This window comes from Clarias gariepinus, chromosome 9 (genome assembly GCF_024256425.1).
Source record: "Clarias gariepinus isolate MV-2021 ecotype Netherlands chromosome 9, CGAR_prim_01v2, whole genome shotgun sequence".
NCBI lineage: Eukaryota > Metazoa > Chordata > Actinopteri > Siluriformes > Clariidae > Clarias > Clarias gariepinus.
Genome location: NC_071108.1, coordinates 18285405 through 18309291, shown reverse-complemented (window position 1 = coordinate 18309291; position 23887 = coordinate 18285405). Strand labels below are relative to the sequence as shown.

The 23887-nt window shown below is 39.3% G+C and overlaps 1 protein-coding gene across 1 annotated transcript in view; it reads right to left on the bottom strand.

Annotated features, from left to right (window-relative positions):
- Positions 1-23887, bottom strand: part of dmxl1 (Dmx-like 1) — a 33152-nt gene extending 9265 nt beyond the window's left edge. Inside the window, exons 1-29 of the mRNA XM_053504436.1 lie at positions 23762-23887; positions 22011-22217; positions 21199-21321; positions 20322-20396; positions 20159-20237; positions 19933-20056; positions 19769-19835; positions 19494-19672; positions 18369-18564; positions 17623-17782; positions 15448-15636; positions 15102-15343; positions 13869-14535; positions 13643-13764; positions 13441-13530; positions 13227-13329; positions 13021-13140; positions 11408-11617; positions 9601-11235; positions 9398-9508; positions 5335-5504; positions 4723-4820; positions 4464-4629; positions 3349-3598; positions 2166-3247; positions 1453-1635; positions 1154-1230; positions 671-792; positions 9-251 (exon numbers count right to left, since the gene is read on the bottom strand). Coding sequence (XP_053360411.1) covers positions 9-251; positions 671-792; positions 1154-1230; positions 1453-1635; positions 2166-3247; positions 3349-3598; positions 4464-4629; positions 4723-4820; positions 5335-5504; positions 9398-9508; positions 9601-11235; positions 11408-11617; positions 13021-13140; positions 13227-13329; positions 13441-13530; positions 13643-13764; positions 13869-14535; positions 15102-15343; positions 15448-15636; positions 17623-17782; positions 18369-18564; positions 19494-19672; positions 19769-19835; positions 19933-20056; positions 20159-20237; positions 20322-20396; positions 21199-21321; positions 22011-22097 — 6970 coding nt within the window. The 5' untranslated portion in view covers positions 22098-22217; positions 23762-23887. The remainder of the gene's footprint in view (positions 1-8; positions 252-670; positions 793-1153; positions 1231-1452; positions 1636-2165; positions 3248-3348; positions 3599-4463; positions 4630-4722; positions 4821-5334; positions 5505-9397; positions 9509-9600; positions 11236-11407; positions 11618-13020; positions 13141-13226; positions 13330-13440; positions 13531-13642; positions 13765-13868; positions 14536-15101; positions 15344-15447; positions 15637-17622; positions 17783-18368; positions 18565-19493; positions 19673-19768; positions 19836-19932; positions 20057-20158; positions 20238-20321; positions 20397-21198; positions 21322-22010; positions 22218-23761) is intronic.

Sequence of the window (23887 nt, the reverse complement as noted above, 5' to 3'; positions counted from 1 at the left end):
GCACTAACCTGATGCCATGCTGGATTTTCCTGCTACAGGCAGACGAGCCCCCCCACCAAACACAACCACCCACAGCTTGCTGTTGAGTGGATGAGCCACGATGTGGAAGAGCTCATTGCTGGAGTGTGTGGCCAGCCCATGCACAAACAAGCTGAGGAAGACTGCTGTAAGGATCTCGCACAGAAGCACGCCCACACTTGGCTGGTTCTCCTCTGCTGCTGCACCCAAGAGACGAACTAAAGTACTGACACCTGCAGCACAGATACATGAATGAATGAATGAATGAATAAATATATTGTATATTATAATAACAGTAAAATTATGACCACAAAGCTTTCTGTACAGCTCAGACACAACACTATCTTTGTTCATGGATGCAGAGGCTAGCTGCTTGTATATAATAACAGAATATGAGAGGTAATGTTGGCTTTAAGCTATTAGCAGTAGTATACTGCGAAACATAGTTATAAATCAGTTACTAATGTATTATATGTGCTGTATTTCTACACCAGTTGTAACTGAAGGACTGCTAATATATGACTACTGTTTGAGAAGCACTGACAAAACATGTCAAACTAACTATGATTAATTAATAGCAGCAGCAGAAAAATAAATAATAGTAGTAATAATAATAATAATAATAATAGAAAAAAATATGGTTGGAGTCTACCTGGCCACTGTGCTGGAGGGGTGTTGGGAATGGCAGCTTCATCCATACTCAGAGTTCGGACAGGGTGTTGATGGGAAAGTAGTATGCTCTCATAGACAGTGCCTGTGAACTGGTTGATGTGACTGTTGGAGGAAACATTATGGATGTAAAGCTTAAACAGTAATTCCATGCCGAAAGTTATGTTCTCCTCTATTAATTGCTATTTGTTAACGAACAAATTAAATGCAAAATGGAATTTAAATTGTATTCCGAATGTGCATTTTTAAAGATTTACATGGAAGGCATATTATGGCATCACAAAGCTATCATGTTCTTTTGTACACTAGTCTCACGGCAAAACTGGATTGAATATTGATGGTTGATTGTCATGTTTGTACACACTTTCCTCTAAAGATTTTTATACGCATACTTGACAAAGAGCTCTAAACATTTTCCTAATTTTTGTAAAACACAATAAATGCACTTCAGCAGAGTCCAACCCACCTGTAACTGTGTCCATCACAGAGGCACTGGTAGATGCAGGCAGACAGAGAAGCTGCCAGGGTGTGCATCACATAAATCTGTGCAAAGCAGTCATTGGATTAGATGTGAGACAGAACAGGGAGTGTAACAATAAAAAAATATAACACTACATTCTTCTATTTACCAAAAAAAAAATTCCATTTGGAAACAAGCACAAGTGTAGTTTAAACCAACAAATAATAAACATGCTTTTGGAATAAGCCTAGGACTAGGTGAAGTGTCGCATAAGTTCTGTACCATCCTCTGGAAATTTACTATACCTCATTGTTCGTGATGTCTGGATGAGGAGGAGAGTCTAGTGCATTAATGGTGTGCAGTATGTCATGTGTCAGGTTGGTCAGGTGTGCTATAGGATTTGCTACAACAGTTTTGGAGCTCGCAGTGCAGGCCAGCAAAAGAGGAACTGATGCTTGCTGCTGAACAGGAACCTGAGTACTATCATCCTAATATAAATAAAAATAAAAAAAGAGATTAGATTAATTCCTTAAAGAAACAATTAATGCCAAATAAGGTTCTAAAACACATACAGTATTTAATTGACTGCATTTTCTAACAAGGAGCTTTTAAGTCAAACTAGGACTTGTAATAAAATTTCTCATAAATGGAGGATTAAAACTTATGGTTTACAGTTAACATTATAGTGATGAGACACTGGAGGCTACCAACTCCTGTAAAATATTTTGCTGTGTTTATTCAAGACTGAGTTTGTGTCTGTTTAAAAATCTGCAGACAGAAGGACAAGGCCGTGTGCTCCAGCTCCATCTGTCAGTCAATGCGTGTAATGTCCCTTCTGCAGCATTTTTTTTAAGCACTGCAATTATTTTTGAGTTGAAAATAACTTTTCATAACAAACCAGGACCAAGACCATTGGACAAAATTTCACTTTATTGGTGTGGTAACTCAATCACTACTGATTTATTTTTTCAATCAAACTTTTTGTTCGAGTTTGATTTGTTATCATGATACAAGTTACCTGTTGGGATTCCTGAAGAAGAAGAATTAGTTCCATCCTGACTGAAGCCAACCCTCCTCCATGTGAACCATGTAGGCTGCAGTAGCTTAAAAAGATGCGAAGTAGAGGCTGGTTTCTCTGAAGCCACAGTCTGCGTCTGTGTTGCATCTCTCTGACCTGCTCTGCAGTCTCCTGGTACTCTCTCTCATCTCCAGAGGCACCACTTACTTGGCCAAGCTCAAGTGAGATACCTCCAGCCAGCTGCCGATGGTAGGGGTTGTACCCGCAACACTTTTGGAGGGCCATCACCTCACGCTCCAGCCAGTGGCACAGTTGGTGGCGCAGCTTGCCACCGTCCAGCTCGTAACCTGTGGAGAGAGTCCGGAGCTCGGCAGTCAGCATCTTCAGACATGAAATAAACTTGAGCCGAGCGGCTAAGATGTCTTCAAAAAGGACAAGGGAGTCTTCTTCAATGACATCGGTAGACATGGAGGTTGAATCAGGAGCCTCACAAACGACTGCTGAACTCTCTGACTGGATTTTCTTCATGGCTAGGCCAGCTTCTTCATCATCAGATTCTTCTTTATCACTATCCCACTTCAGCTCCAAAGGCTCATCTTGCAATGTCGTGGATGGCTGACTCCAGTCAAAGCTCAAAACAGAGTCTGAGTGGCTGTGATCTTCTTGTGGAGAAGATAAGGTGTCTGAGACAGACGCAAAGCCGTTATAAATAGGCTGGGACCAATCAAGAGTAGAGGCCTGATCTTTTCTACTTTCACTGCCTGGATTGTCAGGACCACTAAGTGTTGGTGAGGGCTTCTCTTGGATGTGCAGCATCTTGGATTTCTTAATAACTTTGGGCATTTTGGAGAGGACATCTAGAGCTAACATAGGGCAACCAGCTTGTAAGTGAGCATTAGCAGTAGTAAAGAACAGTCTCCTTTCCATGAGACTAATAGAATCAGCCATGCTCCCCTGTCCCGTCAGGCCCACTTTAGCTTTGTCTGAGGATCCAAAATGGCGCCGAAGGAGCAGTGGATGTGTCCTGAGGTAGGTGTAAAAGTTGAAAACCTCTGGGTTGCAAGGAGATGATTCTTTGGTTCCTGAAAGAACAAAATAAATAGCCAAAAGGCTATCAACTAATAACTGAAATATTTGAATATGGAAAATTATAAAATGATATTTGGGTTACATAGCATACTACCTTTGTGTAAAGCATCACCATCCTGGTTGGGTTGCTCAAGCAACGTGTCCAAAGCATGACTGTAATCATCTAGAACCCAATATGCCATACTACGTAGAAAGGGATCCGGGTGCACTGGAATCTGATGGTCGTGACCCAGCACGTACCTCTGTAGAATCTTCTTATAAGTGGAGGATGTCTCAAACTCAGACTCATATAATCTGGTAATCACCAAAGCCAACTGCAGGTCCTGCATCTTCTCCAAGCAAACCTAAACGTATGTAGGTTTAGTAAGAATATCAATCTTACAACTAGCAAAAAATACAGTGCAAATGTAAGGACTTTTAATACCTTTTAATGTCTCTAAAACCAAAATAATAGAATTATTGTGGCAAACAATATTAACAGACTAGACAACAATATACTGTATACAGTTATTGATTTTAAATAAATAACTTCAGAGCACATTAGCATAACATAACTGCCTTCCCATTAACATAAATAAATTAAAATTAAAATAAAAAAATAAAATTTATGCATTCATATAATAAATGTTTATTTATTGCTTGCAAAACTCAAGCACTCCTCTTTTTAAAATGGTTTTAAGAGAAAATTAACTAAAAGCTCTCTGATGATTAGAAGCAGGGCCTTTGCAGAAATCATCTCCAGTACGTAGAGCCAAAATAGCAGAAGCAGCAATGGACTTAAAGGCATAGTACAATTTTGAGTGATAACACTGACTATTTATTGTACAAACAGGTTTTTGACATTGTGAAAATGATCAGTGTTACAGGCTATAAAATACCTGTGAACTGAAACATAACTAATCAAAAATGCATGTGCATTAATCCTGCCCCAGATCACAATTAATGCACCATATCCAGAATTTTTCAGTCTCTTTAGACCTTAAATACCGCTTCAACTGACTCAACTCAAAAATTAGCTTGTCTTTTCTTCCCTTTTTTTTATTCTGAAGCAAATGTACAGTTATGAAATGTTAAGCAGAGGCACAAATGCTTAAACAACCTTCATGTAGACTGAATAAAATACCTTCTGCCGTAATTCCCAAGAAGGCGAGTTTATTCCTTAAAAACTGGTTATATTATGCATCATCATTTCAATCCTAAAACAGTTACCTCAACAGCATCCTTGAGGGAACCAGCCAACAGAAAGAAAGCTGCTGAGTGCTGAAACCTCTGCTTTCCAAGCAGAGAGAATGCGTTCTTCAATGCAGCCTTCCTCCATCGGTCCTCATTAAAGTTGTTACTGAAGAAAGCCGTCATCTTTACATTCTTGTGGGACCTTTATATGACAGAAGATTGCATCAAAAATAGTCCAGCAGAGAGTTGCATTTGATTTTAAAACTCATAAAATGTAAAATTAAAAGGTTCACACCTGTATAGTCCCCAGACTACAGCTTTCTTTTTCATAGCCAAATAAAACAGAGCTGCATCCAGGGGATCGTTGTTTCTTTGGAAAGAAGCCTTTGCTACCTGGTAAGAGTTAAGGCAGCATTAACAATTGAAAAGCAGTGGAAAAAGGTGAGGGGTAAAAAAAAGCATAGCTTATACCACTAAAATGCAAATAATGCACATCAAGGGACCTAAATGCAACTAAATACATTTCTCTTTAAAAATCTCGAATTATATACAACATATACAGTACCACACACACATACAGACACACACAGACACACACAATACCAGTCAAAAGTTTGGATTTATTTTCTACATTTTAGAAGAATATTGCACCAAAGCTGGAGCCTGATAAAACTGTTGATATTTATGAATGCAGTTTCTCAACATACACCATATATTTGGCCTCTCATTATGTGTTCAGTAAAATTCAGGGGAATAAATTTAGCCAGCGATTCATCATTATTTGGCTTGATGGTTTTATCTGTGGCAGACATGATTGCCCAACAAATAAGCTAATGTTTTGATTGTGATTCACATGTCAGCAGGAGCCTTTTTTTTTAAGCCAAGTAATATTTTTGCCTGCACCAACCTTTTCAATGCATCTGCGAAGTTTATTAGTGCTCCTTAGCCACCAGCCAATACCCATGGCTTTCAATTCAGGCCAGGTGGGTTCTCCCTTCTGCATGCAGGGCAGCATGTTGAGCAGTTCCTCCTCAGCATCAGAGTGAAATGCCCAGGTGTAGTGACATGTAGACAGTCCTGCAGGCCAAAAAACAAAAATAAAGGGCCAAGTTGTCAAACACCAAAAAGAATAACAAACTGACAGCAGAGCCGGCTTTCAGGAATGTGATCAAACCAGAGAAAAGATAAACACCTAAAAAATTTATGGGTCATTCGAAGAAAACTGCAGCCAAACTGTGACAGGGGGGTAAAATTCCCAAACAAAAAAGGTTTAACAGAGGGCAATTTCACCTTTATGCTTTCGTTATCCTCATACAGTACTTAATGGCATACGTGAAAAAAGATCTCTACTTAAGCATAAAACCACACATTTCCTGCATTATGCATGCAACAAACTCATTAAAATAAAGAATTTATACATTTAAAAATGAGGGAAATATTTGACAGGTCAGTAAAACACATTACCACAAGATTGGTAATGAAAAATAATCAATGAATTGGATCTTAGCTTCGGTGACTTTTTAGTAGATGTTCGATCCAACAAAAAATAGGAACTCATAACACAGAAATTGAGATTTTCTTGGGTACACAGTACATCACTAAGACGTTAAGTAAAGCCCTATTCGGACGGGACTAGTTTTCCAAACGACGTTCGAGTTTGAATTTTTTTCAGACGACGTCTGTCATTTCATTTATGCATTCGGACGCCCTCACATCTCCGTGTTTATTACGGAGGTAGGAGTGTGTGTTTTACATGTGGGTGTTGCACAAGATCACATGTCCATATCTACATCCATTATTGGTGCGCAAACTTGAACACTGGCGTGATAGAGATAGTACGGTAGTTCACGTTGACCAAAACAAAACAACGAAAAACGCGTTTTGGAAAAAAACATTTTCGGCAATTACAGACATTCGCATTCGGACGGGATTAGATTTCTCAGAGGACCTCCAAGTTTGCTGAAAAACAGTAGGTAATTTGCTCTGGAATTTTTACAGAGATCGCGTGAGAGAAAGACAGACATGGCAGATTTAGACGGGATTAAAATCACAAAGTACGTCTGTGAAACAGAAATTTCTCTAACAACCCCCTGTAAAACTAGTCCCGTCCGAATCGGGCTTTAGACCATGTCAGTTAAAGATTTTTATAACAAAGCAGTATGTATTAACTGAGTTGCTCCACTCTACCCTGCATGAAACGCCACGGCTGTACCTTGGATGGCAAATTTGGGAGTTTTTTTTCCGATATTACAATGCATTTTGGCACCATTATTCCAAAATTGCAAAAGAACACAATAGAAAAGCATGAGAAAAGCAAGACAAACTAGTCAGAAGAAACAGATTATGCAATTTTATAATAACCTTAAACATTAACATTTAACAAATGTTAAATTAAAATATCTCGAATGGGACAGGCACTTCATGCTGTGGCTGAGCATTATGGGGTGTGGCAACCCACCGACAGCAGCACTCGAACCCGGATCTTCATATCCAAAAATCAACAACCTAGAGCCTTAGCTACCTGAGCCACCACTCCCACATCTTAAAATTAATGTAGACTACAATTAAAAGTGCCTCTTGAAGATAGCTCAGCAACTTTAGTTTTATCCAAACTTCCATCTAGAAGCTTTTTAAATTCAAATTTTATTTGTCACATACACAGTCATACACCATACGATATGCAGTGAAATGCTTATGTTTATATTGAAGCTTGCCATTTAAAACACCTGGTAATGCTCAGCACACCTGGTGATATCATTTGCGCTAAATGTGCCATTATCACACATAGCCGGGTAATTGTGCTGTGATTATGGAAAGCCATTAGGGTCATACTTGGACACATGATTCATTTACATTAAATAAAATAGTAATGTATTAAAATTTATAAATTATTCACATGAATTAATGTTGACAGCCCTAATCTATAATCTTATTGTAATTTTCCTCTGTTTATTAAATACCATAGATTGAGTTTAACTGAGAAATATTGTTGTTACTAATGAATATCTCCCATGAATATAATCCAGGCAGACACCAATGAATATATTCACAATGACTTTTAAAGATATCGCATCCAAAATCAGCTGTGACCTTGAATAACCATTCCTATAGAGAACTATTAAGTAGCCTCTGTACTAAAATAGATCTTTTTCTAAAGAAAAGGGTAGAAATTAAAGCAATGCCACAATTTTCAACACTAATTAATTGGGATAATTTAGAAAAAAAAAAATATATATATATATATTAGCTAGAAACTGGATGACATTAAAATTATCTTATGTACTGTATATCTCAAGGTGTAACAACTTACATTAATCATGATACTTAAAAAATACATTGCAATGTTAAATTTAATTACCAATGATTTATACTTACAGTCATGGCCAAAAGTTTTGAGAATGACACAAATATTAGTTTTCACAAAGTTTGCTCCTAAACTGCTTTTAGACCTTTGTTTCAGTTGTTTCTGTGATGTACTGAAATATAATTACGAGCACTTCATACGTTTCAAAGGCTTTTATCGACAATTACATGACATTTATGCAAAGAGTCAGTATTTGCTGTATTGGCCCTTCTTTTTCAGGACCTCTGCAATTCGACTGGACATGCTCTCAATCAACTTCTGGGCCAAATCCTGACTGATAGCAACCCATTCTTTCCTAATCACTTTTTTAAGTATGTCAGAATTAGTGGGTTTTTGTTTGTCCACCCGCCTCTTGAGGATTGACCACAAGTTCTTATTGAGATTAAGATCTGGGGAGTTTCCAGGCCATGGACCCAAAATTTCAACGTTTTGGTCCCCGTGCCATTTAGTTATCACTTTTGCCTTATGGCACGGTGCTCCATCGTGCTGGAAAATGCATTGTTCTTCACCAAACTGTTGTTGGATTGTTGAAAGAAGTTGCTGTTGGAGGGTGTTTTGGTACCATTCTTTATTCATGGCTGCGTTTTTGAGCAAAATTGTGAGTGAGCCCACTCCCTTGGATGAGAGGCAACCCCACACATGCATGGTCTCAGGATGCTTTACTGTTGGCATAACACAGGACTGATGGTAGCGCTCACCTTTTCTTCTTAGGACAAGCCTTTTTCCAGATGCCCCAAACAATCGGAAAGGGGCCTTATCTGAGAATATGACTTTGCCCCAGTCCTCAGCAGTCCATTAACCATACTTTCTGCAGAAGATCAATATGTCCCTGATGTTTTTTTTGGAGAGAAGTGGCTTCTTTGCTGCCCTTTTTGACACCAAAAGTCTTCGCCTCACTATGCGTGCAGATGCGCTCACACCTGCCTGCTGCCATTCCTGAGCAAGCTCTGCACTGGTGGCACTCCGACCCCGCAGCTGAATACTCTTTAGGAAATGATCCTGGCGCTTGCTGGACTTTCTTGGACGCCCTGAAGCCTTCTTAACAAGAATCTGAACCTCTTTCCTTAAAGTTCTTGATGATCCTATAAATTGATTTGGGTGCAATCTTAGTAGCCACAATATCCTTGCCTGTGAAGCTATTTTTATGCAACGCAATGATGGCTGCACGCGTTTCTTTGCAGGTCACCACGGTTAACAATGGAAGAACAAAGATTTCAAGCATCACCCTCCTTTTGTCAAGTCTGCCATTCTAACCCAACCAGCCTGACATAATGATCTCCAGCCTTGTGCTCGTCAACATTCTCACCTGAGTTAACAAGACGATTACTGAAATGATCTCAGCACGTCCTTTAATGACAGCAATGAAATGCAGTGGAAAGGTTTTTTGGGGATTAAGTTAATTTTCATGGCAAAGAAGGACTATGCAATTCATCTGATCACTCTTCATAACATTCTGGAGTATATGCAAATTGCTATTATAAAAACTTAAGCAGCAACTTTACCAATTTCCGATATTTATGTAATTCTCAAAACTTTTGGCCACGACTGTATATTTCATGGTGTGACATTTTGAATGCTGATACATTTTGGTGCTTTGTAAACATACCTTGGCAAAGTAGCTGTGCACGATGCACTGGAGGTAATGATGTCAGAAGGAAAGTGTGCAAACGAACAGCAAGTAGGAACTTCAAGCCACATTCATCCAGAGTCTCTCCACCTACATTTTGATCATTAAAATCGGTTAACAATCTATAGTATTAAATTAGCTGATTAAAAAAAGAAGCAGACAAGTAAGCAAAATATACTGACCTTGATCTTTTCCCTGACTCTCCCTGATGTCTGTGCTGGTTGAGGCAATGGTGTCAGCCAAGGCCATAAGTGACATTTGTTCCATTCGTGTCAGCCCAGGTAAGCTAGAGTGAAGCAGGTGGCTTGACAAAACCTGGGCATGCTCTGGGCCAAAAAAAGTAGGACTGTATTTCGAAAGATCAATGACCTTAGCTTTATTATCCTCCTCCTCACCATCTAAGAGATCCATGTCACCTAAGCTCACAGGGCTGGTCTGGAAAAGCTCATCATATGTGTCTGCTCGGCTGGAACCATGGCCGCTGTCGCCGCTAACGCTGGATGTTTTCCCTTTAGCACAGGGGGCTGTATCATCGTCTGCAGCAAGCAGAGCATACAGGGGCAATGGTGGGATGGAGTCGATCTCTGTGTAGTCTGAGCTCTCAGTCTTGCTAAACATCCCTTTGGGATCCCGGGCAGTACTGCCAATAGCACTAATAGTGAGGGATCTTAAACGACGTTCCTGATTAACGTTGGTGTCCTTCAGAGTCACAATCTCTCCAGCTATGCACTTAACCAGATGGGACAAAATAGCTTTGGCCCGTCGGACCTTGCCCAGGTCCATTAGTTCCAAAAGCTGTACTGGATGGTATTGAGGGAGGGTAGGAAACAAGTGGTGGGCTGCCTCAAACAAACCGTAGTCTTCCATTTCAGGTGGAAGGTCATACATTGTCTTCTTACCACTAAGCTTTTGAGCCAGACTAGTCATTGACCTGGTAAGAGTCCTTTTAGGAGGTTGGAGATTCAGTCCCTCTTGTTTGAGAGCTGTATTAAGTGAGCTCATGCTGCCACCATTTGCATCACCTAAATTCAGTGCGGATTTGGCTAATGCTGCAGGCTGCCACTGAGAGTAGACATGCATTTCACAGTCCATGCCGACAACAAGAATGCCATCTCTAACCCAAGACAGCGAGACTGGGATTGGCAAAGAGCCCTCCACAGAGGAGACAAGGTCCACTACACGCAACAGAACAAGACGTGAAAAGCAATGCTCCCTGCTGATGTCCGACAGCCCCAGCTCTGGAGGTTTTTGTGAGAGCAGCCCATACATGTATAGTTTAGAACCAAGACCTACAGTCAAAATATGAGAACCATCCTCTCTTGAAACCCAGTCCAGATGAACAAGACTTTTACCATTGCTATGCAAACAATCCCCAGTACTTATTGTTTCATCCTGAAAGCCAGCCACAGGCAAGTGTTTATCATAGTTAGTCAAACTGAGCGAAACATTCAGCTCAAGTGTCTGCTCCAATATCCACTGGGACCCTCCGGTGGATTCACACTGGAATATACTCACATGAATGAGGGGCTTCTTGGTAAGTCTGGAAGGCTTTAAGTCCCTGTATGCCACAGCTACTCGGTTAGTGTGACAGCAGCTAATGCCCACAGGCCTGTCAGGAATGTTCACTGCACTGCTATTGGCAAGACCATCCTCCACTAGCAAAGGCCATTCCTCCCAGATGTAAGATGCGTCAGAAATTACTTCATTGTCAGAGACTACTCTACAGCTCCAGAACCTCACAGTCCCATCTGTACAGGATGTTGCTAAAAGATATGGGGCCCGGCCAGTAGGCTGCAGAGATGACGAGCTTAAATGGCCTGCAAAGTATACAACCAAAGAGGCATTAATTCCTTTTAAATTAATTATTTTTGAAATAAACAAATCTTCAGTTAAACAGTAACCTACACAACAAATAATTTTATGTAAATATTGCATTTGATCACTGGTATTACTAAGATATCAACTTCATAGAGTCATTAAGCATTCTACCTGCAGCTGGTGTGGCAGATATAACCTCAACTCCTTCTGGAAGGTTCAGCTCCTGACTGAAAACTCTCTCTTTGATCAATGTGAGGCGACAGGCACTTTGCAGGTTGGACCTGCTAAGTGGTGATTTATGGGCTGATGGTGAGTCTTTGTGAAAGTTACACATAAAGGATGAAGCCACAGTGTCTTTATCAGCAGGGCTTGAGGTCTCGCCTAAAACATAATAAATATGATAAAGAAAACTTGTCAATTTGCATTTAGGAATTTGTCAGGTACTCTTAAATAAAAAATTTATGGGATATCACATCAGAAAGTCCAAAGACAGAATGCAAACCTGAGAACTTGGGACAAGTAGATTTGAGTTTGAGCTACTCATTAGATATTTGTGGTTGTCTAGCAAACAAACCAGGATAAGAAACTAACAACCTTTTTTTTTTTTTTTTTTAAATAGTGTTGTTAAAACTACACACGCACCCAATAGGAAAAAATTATTTGATCCCTGCAAACAGTTAAAGGGTCTATAATTATTATGTTTATTTTAAAGGATAAAATCCAAAAAAAAAAAAAAATCCAAAAAAAAAAAAAGCACATAATGGCTATAAATGAACTTGCATTTAAGTAATATAAGTATTTGATTCCGAAGCGAAACATGACTTAGTATTTGATGGAGAAACTTTGTTGGCAAGCACGGTGGTAAGATGTTTCTTGTAATTGGCTACCAGGTTTGCACATATCTCAGGAGGGATTTTGGTCTACACATCTTGTTTATCGCATACTGTAGCAACTCAAAGTTTCAGCTCCCTCCATAAATTTTCCATAGGACCCAGGTCAGGAGACTGGCATAAAGTGCTTCTTCTTGTGCCCTCCTTTGTTGGCCTGGCAGTATATTTTGGGACATTGCTATCTTCAGTGTTCTGGCTGAGAGAATAAGGTTCTCATCTGAGATTTTAAAATACATGGTCATGTCCATTGGCCCCTAAATGCAGCAAAGTCAGCTTGTAGTCACAGAGAAACCCTAATATGTGTTTTTTGTACACATAAGTTGTCGTTAGAAGCACCTTCCTAAATTGACAGGACTAATCTGTGTAACACAGGAGGCAGAATTACTGATTGGTACGGGGATAAAATACTTATTTTTATTCACTGGAATGCAAGTCAATTTATAACCTTTTTTGTTTGATATCCTGTATCTCTATAACCCTATGATAAAAAAATTATAACCCCTTACTGTATATATATTTTATAATATGGGACTTCACAGTGGTGTGATGCACAAAGATCTTGTATCTACAGTACATACAGTCAAAATTATTAAAATCATCAAGCCCTTTGTGATTTTTATTTATATATATATATATCTTTGTAAACCCATTGTGCAAAAATCTGATCAGGAGGGATCTGATCAAGACTATAGTTTTAAACTGTCCCATCAGTCACTCTCATATTGTGAGATAGTTTCTGAATAATAAAAACAGTATATGTTGGCTCCCTCATTTTAGCCAAGTCACTTAGACTTTCAGGCAACCAAAGCATGGTACGGAGCAAAGCATGCTGAAGCTGACCATTTGTCTGACCATGCAAAGATAATACTTCCTTTAAAAAAATCAGATACTCACCCATGGTAACAGGAGCTGCGGTCAGCTGCAGGTGCCACATATGTAGGACTGATCTCCTACTCGGGGTAAACTCAATCACCACCAGAAAGAAGCGTGCCCAGAAAAGTGCCGGGCTAGATGCTTAAAAAGAATAAGGGAAAATTTTATTTCATAGATGCAGAGAAAAAGCCGAGAAAGATCAGATGGATTTCCTGAAGGCAGCCTACTATTGTCAGCAGCTGGGAGCTCCTGTGAGCATTCATCCTTTTTCTCCTTTCCCAAGATCAGGTCCTCTTCAAACACATGTAACAGCTGGGTCTCCTTGCCTTGCTGTGGAGGTATTAACAAGAAGTGTAAACTCCCAACACTACTAGTAACATAATAATTGTGATTTAATTTAGCACTTGTACCTAAAAGGTTGCTCTAAGAAATTATACATACAAAGTCTGTGATGGCATCGAGCTCAATGATGCAGCCTGGTCTCGCTGTAGACTGCTGACTTATGATATTGAATACTTCTCCTACATATTTCTGAGCCACACAAAATAGGTGAGGTAAAGTGTTAAGTCATCTTGTCATCTAAAGATAATTTTAGCTATCTTTAATTATTTAAATCACTAAGTTATAGCTTTAATATGCTTACTGATATTTCAGGATTGGAGAGTTCACTCAGCAGTTTCTTAGCCTCAATTACTGCCTGATACAATCTCAGGGAATGGCCATCACTTGCTACAAAACAGGCGCTTGGCGAGTTGCCATATACACCTTTAAAAAATTATTAAATTAATATGTATTCAAAGCTATTACACAAAGCAGACAAATGCATGCTGCGATATGCAAAAACAGGACCGAGAAAGAGACACCCTTACCAAGGCAATTGCTTGGGATGAGAGTTGGAAGCCAGGCCACATTAGAGAAGGCAGATGCATGGAGCGAGTTGATTCTGGCCAGCTCAGACACACCCCCTGAAAATGACAAGGGTCCGACTGGATCCACCCTCCATAGAATTAGTTCACTATAAATTGCATTCGGGTCCTGGGAAACAGGTCCTAGGGATAACCGCTTTCTTTGGCCTGAAGAGTCTGCCCCGGGCCTCGAGTGACCAATGGGGTTGCACACATTGACATTGTGATGTGAAGTTGTTAGGAGCAGAGGCAGTACAGAGTGGCAGGCCAGGTCATTGAGGTGGAAGCGATGGCCACAGTAGCGTGACTTGTGTGAGACGCTAAGCACAGTGGAGAAGGCTGAGCCCTCAGCAAAGCTCACTGACCACTGGTTGAGTGAGCCATCAGAATGTTTTGAGATCATCAGTACATTGGGCGTGAAGATGCTCAAGCGCAGGCCGTTTGGGGACTGCTTACCCCGGCCCAGACCAATTAGAACGGAAGAGGTGCGTTGTACTCCTTGGGGACGCTGGCGACCATGCTGGATTGCCAAATCCACATTTTTATTACAGGCATACATCACTACACTGCTGCTGAGGGAGATAGCATCACCCGCAGGAAAGGCAACAGGAATTCGGGATGCGAAAGACACCTGTGACAAAAAAAAAAAAAAAAAAAAAAAGATTTGTAACATTGGTAATAAGAGTTACAACTATACTTGGTGCTACCGAAATAACACAAATGCAGATAAATATCACATAAAATCCCTTTAATGAATTGGTTTTATGTTTTTAAATTAGTTTTCAAAACGAATACAGAATATTCCATTAGGAATTGGAAGTTTTTGAAATTCGAATTTTTATAGCTATTTGATAGCTGGGGTGTGGTTGAGCATCTGTTTGTGAATGGGGGTAGAGCAAGGAAACCTGAGTGGAAAGGGTGTTTCCCAATGACATTGAATTAACAGATCCACAAAATGTATGCGCAGTACCACCATCAAGCCATTACTAACCCCAATTTGGAATTTAACTAACCCAATTTTTGAGAGAAAAAAAAAAAATATATATATATATATATATATATATATATATATATTATGTGTAATATTTATTATAAATTCTTACATTATTAAAACACGTTTATAATTATCACTATTATTAATATCTTATAATAAGTTTATAGTGGAATAATGTTACCTGTGGCACATTTTATCCGTACCTGTGCTTGTCGGAACATTCCGGGCTGGTACTCATCTAGCCAATCGATCTGCCAAACCAGCAACGACCCGTCCATAGGGTGGATGCTAAAAAGCATGTCTGCTCCCCTGTTCCAGTCGCTAAGTAACACCTCCACCTGGTGAATTACTGCAGCTTTAGGGAGAGGAATTGAGGATCCGTCTTTAAAGATGATCTCTTCATTTCTGCTTTCAGGCGCCATAGTACTGCCCTCCTCATAACAGTCTGCATCGTGATAAAAAGAAAATGAGTCTTAAATAATTTAAATATCTATATTGCAATATTTAGCTGAAAGGCCTTCATATCTTTCAAATGAAGTCTGAAACTACCATCATCAGCCTGGCTAGGCTGTGGTGGATTCTGATGCTCCATACTGCTCCGGAGCTGCTGGAGGAACACCTCCATGGTAAGAGTCAGGTGCAATTCTTTGTTGTTAAGCCAGTGAACAGTGAAGGGTCCACCAGTTTCCTCATCATCTGAACCGCTCAGGGAAGATATTGAGGGCAGCAGAGGAATATCTGAAATAACATAATACCTTTGCTGTTAAATATATTTCAGAAAATGCTTTAAAACAGGTTTCTAATGTAACTGACTAGATACAACATGAGTTGATTTGTATTCAATACAATATTACTTATCTCATAGAGAAATAATGACAGCTCACTGTAAAATCAAACACTCAAAACAGACAAATGCAGATGATGACAGAATGGTCTCACAAAAAGAAAGATATATATATATATATATATATATATATATATATATATATACATACACATACAGTAAATACAAAGAGCACCTTGTTATTATTCACTGGCTCAAAGTTACAGCTTCAGAAGAGTCAAATTACTGGGCTGCATTAAGCAGAGAAATCAACTAAGGAGAGAAAAAGACTGGACTTTGGTCATGTGGTTGAATGAGTTCAGATCGATCCTGCTGCAAAGCAATAAAAAAATGTTCCCTATAAAATGCTTTGTAAACATATAGAGGTCATTCTATAATTTGGGGTACAGTACATTTCACATGAGTAAAAAATATTTATTTAAAAAAAAATCTAATCTTTTCTGTTAAAAACAGATGTGGTTCAGTCCAACATATCTGCTGGTTCCATACTGTACTAGCAAAACTTCATCCTGCAACTCAAAAATAGGTGGTCCCAATGCCAAATGACCAGAATCAAATGATGTCAATTCGCTCTTTGGCATACATTTTAATCACACTTGTGCAATGCTCATCTCTTGTCTCCAAATATACTTCCCTCCTTGCAGAATCAGCATCCCAACGAGTCCTATATCTTCTTTTCTCATCTCTTTAAAACAATTGGATTTTAAAAATGTGTTGATGAGGGAGAAAGTGAAAGTGTAGCCATACGAATAATGTGTGCTGTGACAGATATAGACTGATAACAGTAATTATGTAGAAATGACGACTGATTATGTACACTGCTGAGTAACATAGTTTTCTTATTCTGAAACAAAAATTTTGTGATTGCCTAACTAACCATTTCACATTTTTTAACAAATCATTAAATTAAATCATAAAGAATTTGTACACCTTAGTAGTCAACTATAATATTTAATGACAGCTAACTATTATTGATAAAATATTTAAAAAATAAAAGAAAACTTATCACAGTGTGTTTAAAATGTATGCCACAGAGAAGAATAGCATTATTTGATGCTATTCATTTGGCATTGGGTCAAATCATTTTTAAGTTACTGGATGGAGATCTCGTAATGAATTACTTTACAGAAATTTTGCAGACGTTAATCAATTAATGTATTTCAATTATTTAAATGTGAAAACTAATAAAACATTTTTTTTTAGTATTTAGACATGGTGCAGTGGCTTAGTGGTTAGCGCTGTCGTCTTGCACCTGGGTTTGATTCCTGAATCGAGTTTGCATGTTCTCTGCGTGTTTGGTGGGTTTCCTCCGAGTATTCTGGTTCCCTCCAACAGTCCAAAGACATGCAGGTTAGCATAATTGCCCATAGAGGGAGTGAGCGAGAGTGTGTGTGTGTGTGTCTGTGTGTCTACCCTATTCAGAGTGTACACCGCCTTTTCGAGGAAAATATAACGTATAAAAATATACTTATTATGGAACATGAAATGCACAAAAAATTATAGAATGGCCTTTAGGATTATATGAATTCACAACGATGGGAATTTCTTTTTTGTATTGCGCACACTGATTATTTTGCAGTAAATCCATTTAATCTTTCTCACTATTTGCAGTCAGTTGCCACAATGTCTGTGTGGTTACAGTGAAAAAAAAAAAAAAAACACATCTAAGACATGACAAGCAACTTCCTCCCACGCACTTACATAACCTTTCCGGCGTTTGTCAAAAAGCATACTCACTCAAACAGTACATTGGTATGTAGGGGACAGTCTGTGTGGATGGGCAGGTTATTTAAAAATTTTACCTATTATAAAAATTAAGTTAATATAATTCAAGACGAATTAAAACTATTTACAGTGGAAAGTGAATGCAAAAAGATTACCTGTGGCTGGGTTGATGCTAGCAGCAATGTGAAAGTGGCACAGTGCATTGGCATGAGCGACGGTGGCTCTGTGGGTGTAATGTTTATTCTGCTGCTGAGGAAGAAGCCTTGAATGAGCCATACCCCTGACTGGTCCTCGATTCATTTCTGCCAAGTTCAGCTAGACATCATACAGGGAAAGAGGTACAATTCAAAGGTTTGCCAAAGAAGATTCCAGTTTGTCTCTACTTTATTTAACAGCAAAAAATTATTTAAGGTTAATTAAACAGTTTATTACTACTTATAATATATAGCACCATTTATAAAACCCTCATACAATCACACCTCTAGCACCTTAGTTTCAAATCTGTGTGTACAGTCCAATCAACATGTGGTATGCAGTAGTCCTATGATGGCCCATTTCCACTGATGAATAGGTTAGATGGGGACAGCTAAGTAATGCATACCAACAGGTCGGCTACAAATTATACTTATACGTGTAGTTTTTCTAATGTCCTTTTATTGCAATATTTTTCTTTAATTTATTTTCTGGAACATTTCTGAATACGACCCATATCAGCACATCAAAAGGCTTCAGACATGAAAGGGCATGAAACAAACTGCACTGTGTGTGTAAGTCCACTTTCTAATTTGAAGTGCAAGATAAGCTATATGCCTCAAATCATCCACACAGGTCTCCTCATAAATTATGTGATGTTCCCAGTATATTTGCAAAGTCTTTTCATCATAATGGAACTTTCACTTACCTCAGGCAGATTTCGACTGTGACCTTTGTTGTTACATTGAGCCTTTTTTAGATTACTGGACTTGAGAGTATCGTTGCTGCCGCTGTGATTTTGTCTTAGTCCAGAGAGCAGGCAGTCACTGGGCAGCAGTGTTTCGGCCCATAGTCGACACACACTGTCCTTACAGCAGGTCAGTAGCACGTTACACACAGCACCTCTGGAAGCAGAGGAGACAGTGACATGCCTGTATGACAATAAACTAAGGAATCTATTCAAAGTTAAGCTGCACATGAATAATGGTAGGTTAAAACCAAACTGTTAATTTTATACAGAGACTTGTTGGGATGCACATTGTGAAGTCAGGCATTTTTAGTTAAACAAAATTCTAACATAAACCCTGTTTTTAACTGATTACTGCAATGAAATCCAGCAGCAATTATCAATGTAATTTGCTTTCATAGCTTGTATTCTTTTTTTTGGGGGGTGGGGGAATTTTTCCCCGATTTTTCTCCCTAATTTAGTCGTGGCCAATTCCTCCCCGTGAGCCGTGATTAATGTGGGAGCACAAAGTACCTCTCATCCCTCCCCTCTGAGAGAGCTCGGCCAATCAGCTCTCTTTAGACCTCCAACTGTGAGCGGTAACAGCATCACCCGGGGATCGAACCAGCGATCTCCGGATGATAGGGCGAGCACTTTACCACTTCGCCACTCGGAGGCACAGCTTGAGAAAGTGTTTGAGGGTAAGTGCAGTGATCTGAACTATAACTGGATTTCTGAGAACATCCATTTCAGACACCTCTACTGAAGGATAATCTGGCAACCTCATAAGCATAAAGTACACTCAACAGATTTGCATAATTCGCTCACAAATTTGCAAAATCAATAGTGGGTAGAAAAATTTTCCACAAAGCAACAGATTTTCAGCATATTTGTACACCTATTTTGATGGATGACATGAAAACATACCTGAAAGTGGGTTGCCACATTTAAGACAAATGACACTTTTAGAAACGGCTAATTGTTTTTTTTAAATAATGTTTTCACATATAAAAGAAATTCATGTGTTTTCATCAGACTTCTCCATCTAAAACATGTCTATCATCAGGCGACATCTTTTCAGACGTTGGATACTTTTGTTTGCCTCACCTGGGCATATACTTGCTGGTTTTCCTCCATGAGAAGCCAGTGACCGAGCGCGGATGAGCTAGATAGATGAAGGAGAAGTCCGGCTTCCCCTGAGAGCCGAGTTCTGGTGGAGTGAACAGTTTTGCGGCATCATACTGCCACTTGTTCATGCTGTACCACACTTTTACCAAACAGTCATCCTGAGATCAGACCAGAGCACACTTTATATACAAACAAAACATACTGTATTTAAATCAGCAAACCAGTTATAAACAAGTACTACAACATGTACCAACCTGCCCTGCAGTGGCAAAAAACTCTCCATCTGGACTAAACTTAATTAGGTGAACAGGTGAGGCAGTGCTGTGTTAAAAATAGGAACAAAATGAACTGTATTAGCTCCATGACTACAGGCAAAAAAGACTTCCAAGAAGTGCTTGGATATGTAAGAAATTCTTACTTGCACTGCCATATACACCTCCAAGAAGACAAAGGGTCACTACCCATCTCTTCTTCAGCACCACCAAAGAAATTCATAGTGGACCATAACTGTAGGCAACCTGACCCAGTCAAAAGACAAGTACCTACACACACCCACACAAAATCACAAAAAGAGAGTTACATAAATGAACATAATTTTAGGAGCAAACACTGATCTGATTAACATATAAAAGATAGTCATGTACCTGTGGGGCTCCAAGCAATGATGTGTGCTTTAGACTGTAAATCGAACTGTCCTGTTATTTGCCAGTGATAGTTTGGTTTCTGTTGAGACACACAATATGTGATTAAGATGACAGAGTACTAAAAGAAACATAAGTGGGATGCTTGAGGTGAAAATAAGCTCACCATTGGCGTCTTTTCCTTTGGGCTCATCAGCACAGGGTCAAATATACAAACAATGTTTCCATAGGATGCAGCAATCTGTAAGGAACAATATGAAATGGTCCATGGACAAATGCTAGACACAAAGCTTTTGTTAACAAGGGAAAAATTGGTGGTGTTAATAACTTCTATTATTTTTGTTATAGATCCAGATCACAAAGACAATTTGGTTAGATCAGTGTTTAATTTTATTTCTGATTATACTATCCTCAACATTGCAGAACCGATCCACAGCCAAACCGCATTATATACACTTGACACTTCTTAGCTTGTCATGCTAGGATGAGTCAGTCATTTCCTAACACAGTGACATATTTAGCTTATATCTACTGTAACTATAACGGTGCATCATCAATCTATTTTCAGTAATCTCAACTGGTTGAAATCTCAACCTACATATAAACCTTCTCCAAATATTTCAAAATACAGTATGCAATGTTGATGTATAATATTTTGCTATGAAAAAAACATTTGCACAAAGCTTTATACCGGGTTTTAAGACAATGTGCATTTCTTGTTTTGATGGCAGAATGTGTGTTCATATGCGTGGCGTTCTGCAGTTAGGTTACAGTATAACTAATGCGGCTACATCCTGACAAGTTACAAACTTATAAATTCAATGGAATTAGATTTTAAATTCAGTTTTGCTACAGACAGGCACTTTAGTTGGTTCGCTTCTACTGTGATTAAAGTGAGAGAATTTCCCCTGTGGATAATTTAGTGTAGCTTGTTTTATAATCTGTGATTATGGTGGCCTCTTATTATTATTTGGATGAGGATTATTTGAAAAAGTTGAGCCAAAAGTCATAAGATGAAAGTGAGGAAAACCCATAACACCTACCTGTCCTTGTTGAGAGCAGTTCACACACCCAACTTGAATGTTTCCATGCTTGGCACCTGGGATAATCTGAAGCCTCTCAAAGTCACTTCCCAAGATAACAATGTCACAACCAGAAGCATAGGCCTATCAAACAATCCAAGAGGATATGCACATGTATTTAAAGCAAAAAAGCACACTTTTGGTTTTATGGTTTGAGTTGTATCTATGCCTGATTAGACAGCATGTTTTAGTTTTTACATATGGAGGATTTTTTTTTGGAGCAACAAAACTATTACAAAAGAACTTTAGTGTAGTAAGAACTAATCATCAGAGGTACTCTGAGCAAGGACAATGCATTTGACATTAACACATTCCATGCTGCATTTACTGTTCCTCTGACCCTAGATTCCAACACCACACACCAATCCAAGCTTGGACAGGTCCGAACGCACCCTCTCATTATCATAATAAATACGTAAATATGTAAGTGAAACCAATTTTTTTTTTCTTTAAGTAAAAATATAATAATATAAATTTGCACAATTCAAAACATTTTATTTCCTCTTTTTGCTTTAAAAACGCTATTGCACTATTTTAGTTTTTGACTCATTACACATTACTGACCGCCAGTTTGGAGATTCCATCTAAAACAAATACTCTGAGGCGATTGTGATCATGACTGTGTGAAATATGTCACGGTGAAAAGATCAGATGGTGATTTCCATCCATGCAGGCAAACAAAAGCAACTCAAACCATGAATAATATAAATGAAGTCATGGAGAATTATTCTACACTCATGAGCAAGCTTTTGCCGCGTGCGTGGCTTTCTTACCGTGAACGGCACATCGTTTATGCTTCCGACAAAGAAACAATTGTCTCCGGGGTTGACAGCCCCAGTGAGTACTTGGTGGAGATTCATTTTCCCTTAGTGTCCCTAAATTTCGATTTCCATCATCAGATCATCTGGCATGCTTTTAGAAAGACGTGAAATACCACGAACACAGAACGCATATCCACATTTTTGGTCACTGATATTCACCTAAAAGATAAAATGCAAGGATGAACAAACGGTCAGGTGACAAAAATAATACATACATAACCTTGCTAAATGCTTCCTGAAACTTATCAGGATAAAACGCAAACCTCAGAACTAACTATTTTTTTTTTTTGCTTATAAACATGAGACAAATGCAAAATCACTACATTTAACAATCATGTTAATAGTGAGTGAGAAATAAGCTCTTGCTCTTTTGTTTTTAGGAACTGAAAATGAATGTTCATGTGTTAGCAATCTGGGGGCGCAGTGGCTTAGTCATTAGCCATGTGGCCTCGCACCTTCAGGCTCAGTTCATTTCCCACCCTGGGTCTGTGTGCATGGCGTTTGCATGTTCTCTCCATGCTTGGTGGGTTTCCTCCTGGTACTCTGGTTTCCTCCCACAGTACAAAGACATACAAATTAAGCCATGTGTCATTTCCCAAATTGCCCTTAGTGTGTGAATGATCATGTGAGTGTGTGTATGTAGCTTTACCCTGCCTCATCCCCTAAGTCTCCAGGGACAGGCTTTAAAGATGATGAGTGAGTGATAGTGTTAGCAATCTCTGATGTGTGGAGTCCAACTAGGGACTGTGGAGGTCAATGTATTTAGTCCCAATTTTTACGACTGTAGTAGGACCTTCGGCCAACATTCACACACTACGGTCACTTTAAACACATGTCTAGTTAATGGTTAAGTTCAGAATGACTCCATGTAAAACACACAGTGCCCTTCCCGATACCCGGGTAAGGACATTATTTCTTCCCATTTTGCATGTACAGGGAGACTCAGCCTGTGACTACTGTCCACAAGGGAAGTTCCGCGCGCTGCCTCACGTGATGACGTGACCAATACGTGGAGGTTCTGACTGGTGTAGCATAGCCGCTAAGTCATCTATCCTGCGTTGCACATTATATGCTCGATGCAAAGCTCCACAATTGCACTAAAGCACTAATAAACGCCACCTGATACGACTAACTTTTACCGACTCAAGCATTAGCTAAAGTTGTGAGTTATTCAGCCAATAAATAAACCGTTCTACTAACTAGCAGGCTAGTGCGCTAACCCAAGCTAGCTGTCAATGTCTACCCATCAATCATGTAGAGCCAAGTATTCGAGTGAACACCGGGCTAGCTGTTATACAACTGCTAAAAGACTGATCCGGTTATATATACACATTACGCACGGGCCTTAAAGTTGCTTTAAGGAAACTACTGAGCCACACTTGTTTCTCAGCTACCTAGTTTCTATACCGGACAAACTAACTACTGTGTAGTTCCACATATGCTTATCAAGTTAAGAAGGACTATAACCACTGCTACCCCAGACTGAGCAGCAGCACCGCGCTCTTTATTATCATCATCTGCTAGTGTTAATGTTATCATGTTGTGTTGCTAACGTTAGCGCCTCTGCTGACACACACACACGCACGCACACACACTTCTGAGCAGAAACACACTTCCCAGCGAACCACAGCTGGCGTTAACAAGCTCCACACGAAGCGTTAAAACGCTGTAAAGATGTTTATTAGTTGCCACACACGTCCTACCTCATGAATTCGCCGAAAACAAGTTCAAGTTGAAGGGAAATACATTTTCCCCCATTATGGGACAGCCATACTCGCTTGTTCTCATTTGAGTGCAGAGCTCCGCTGTGAACAAAATGTTTGGCAAGG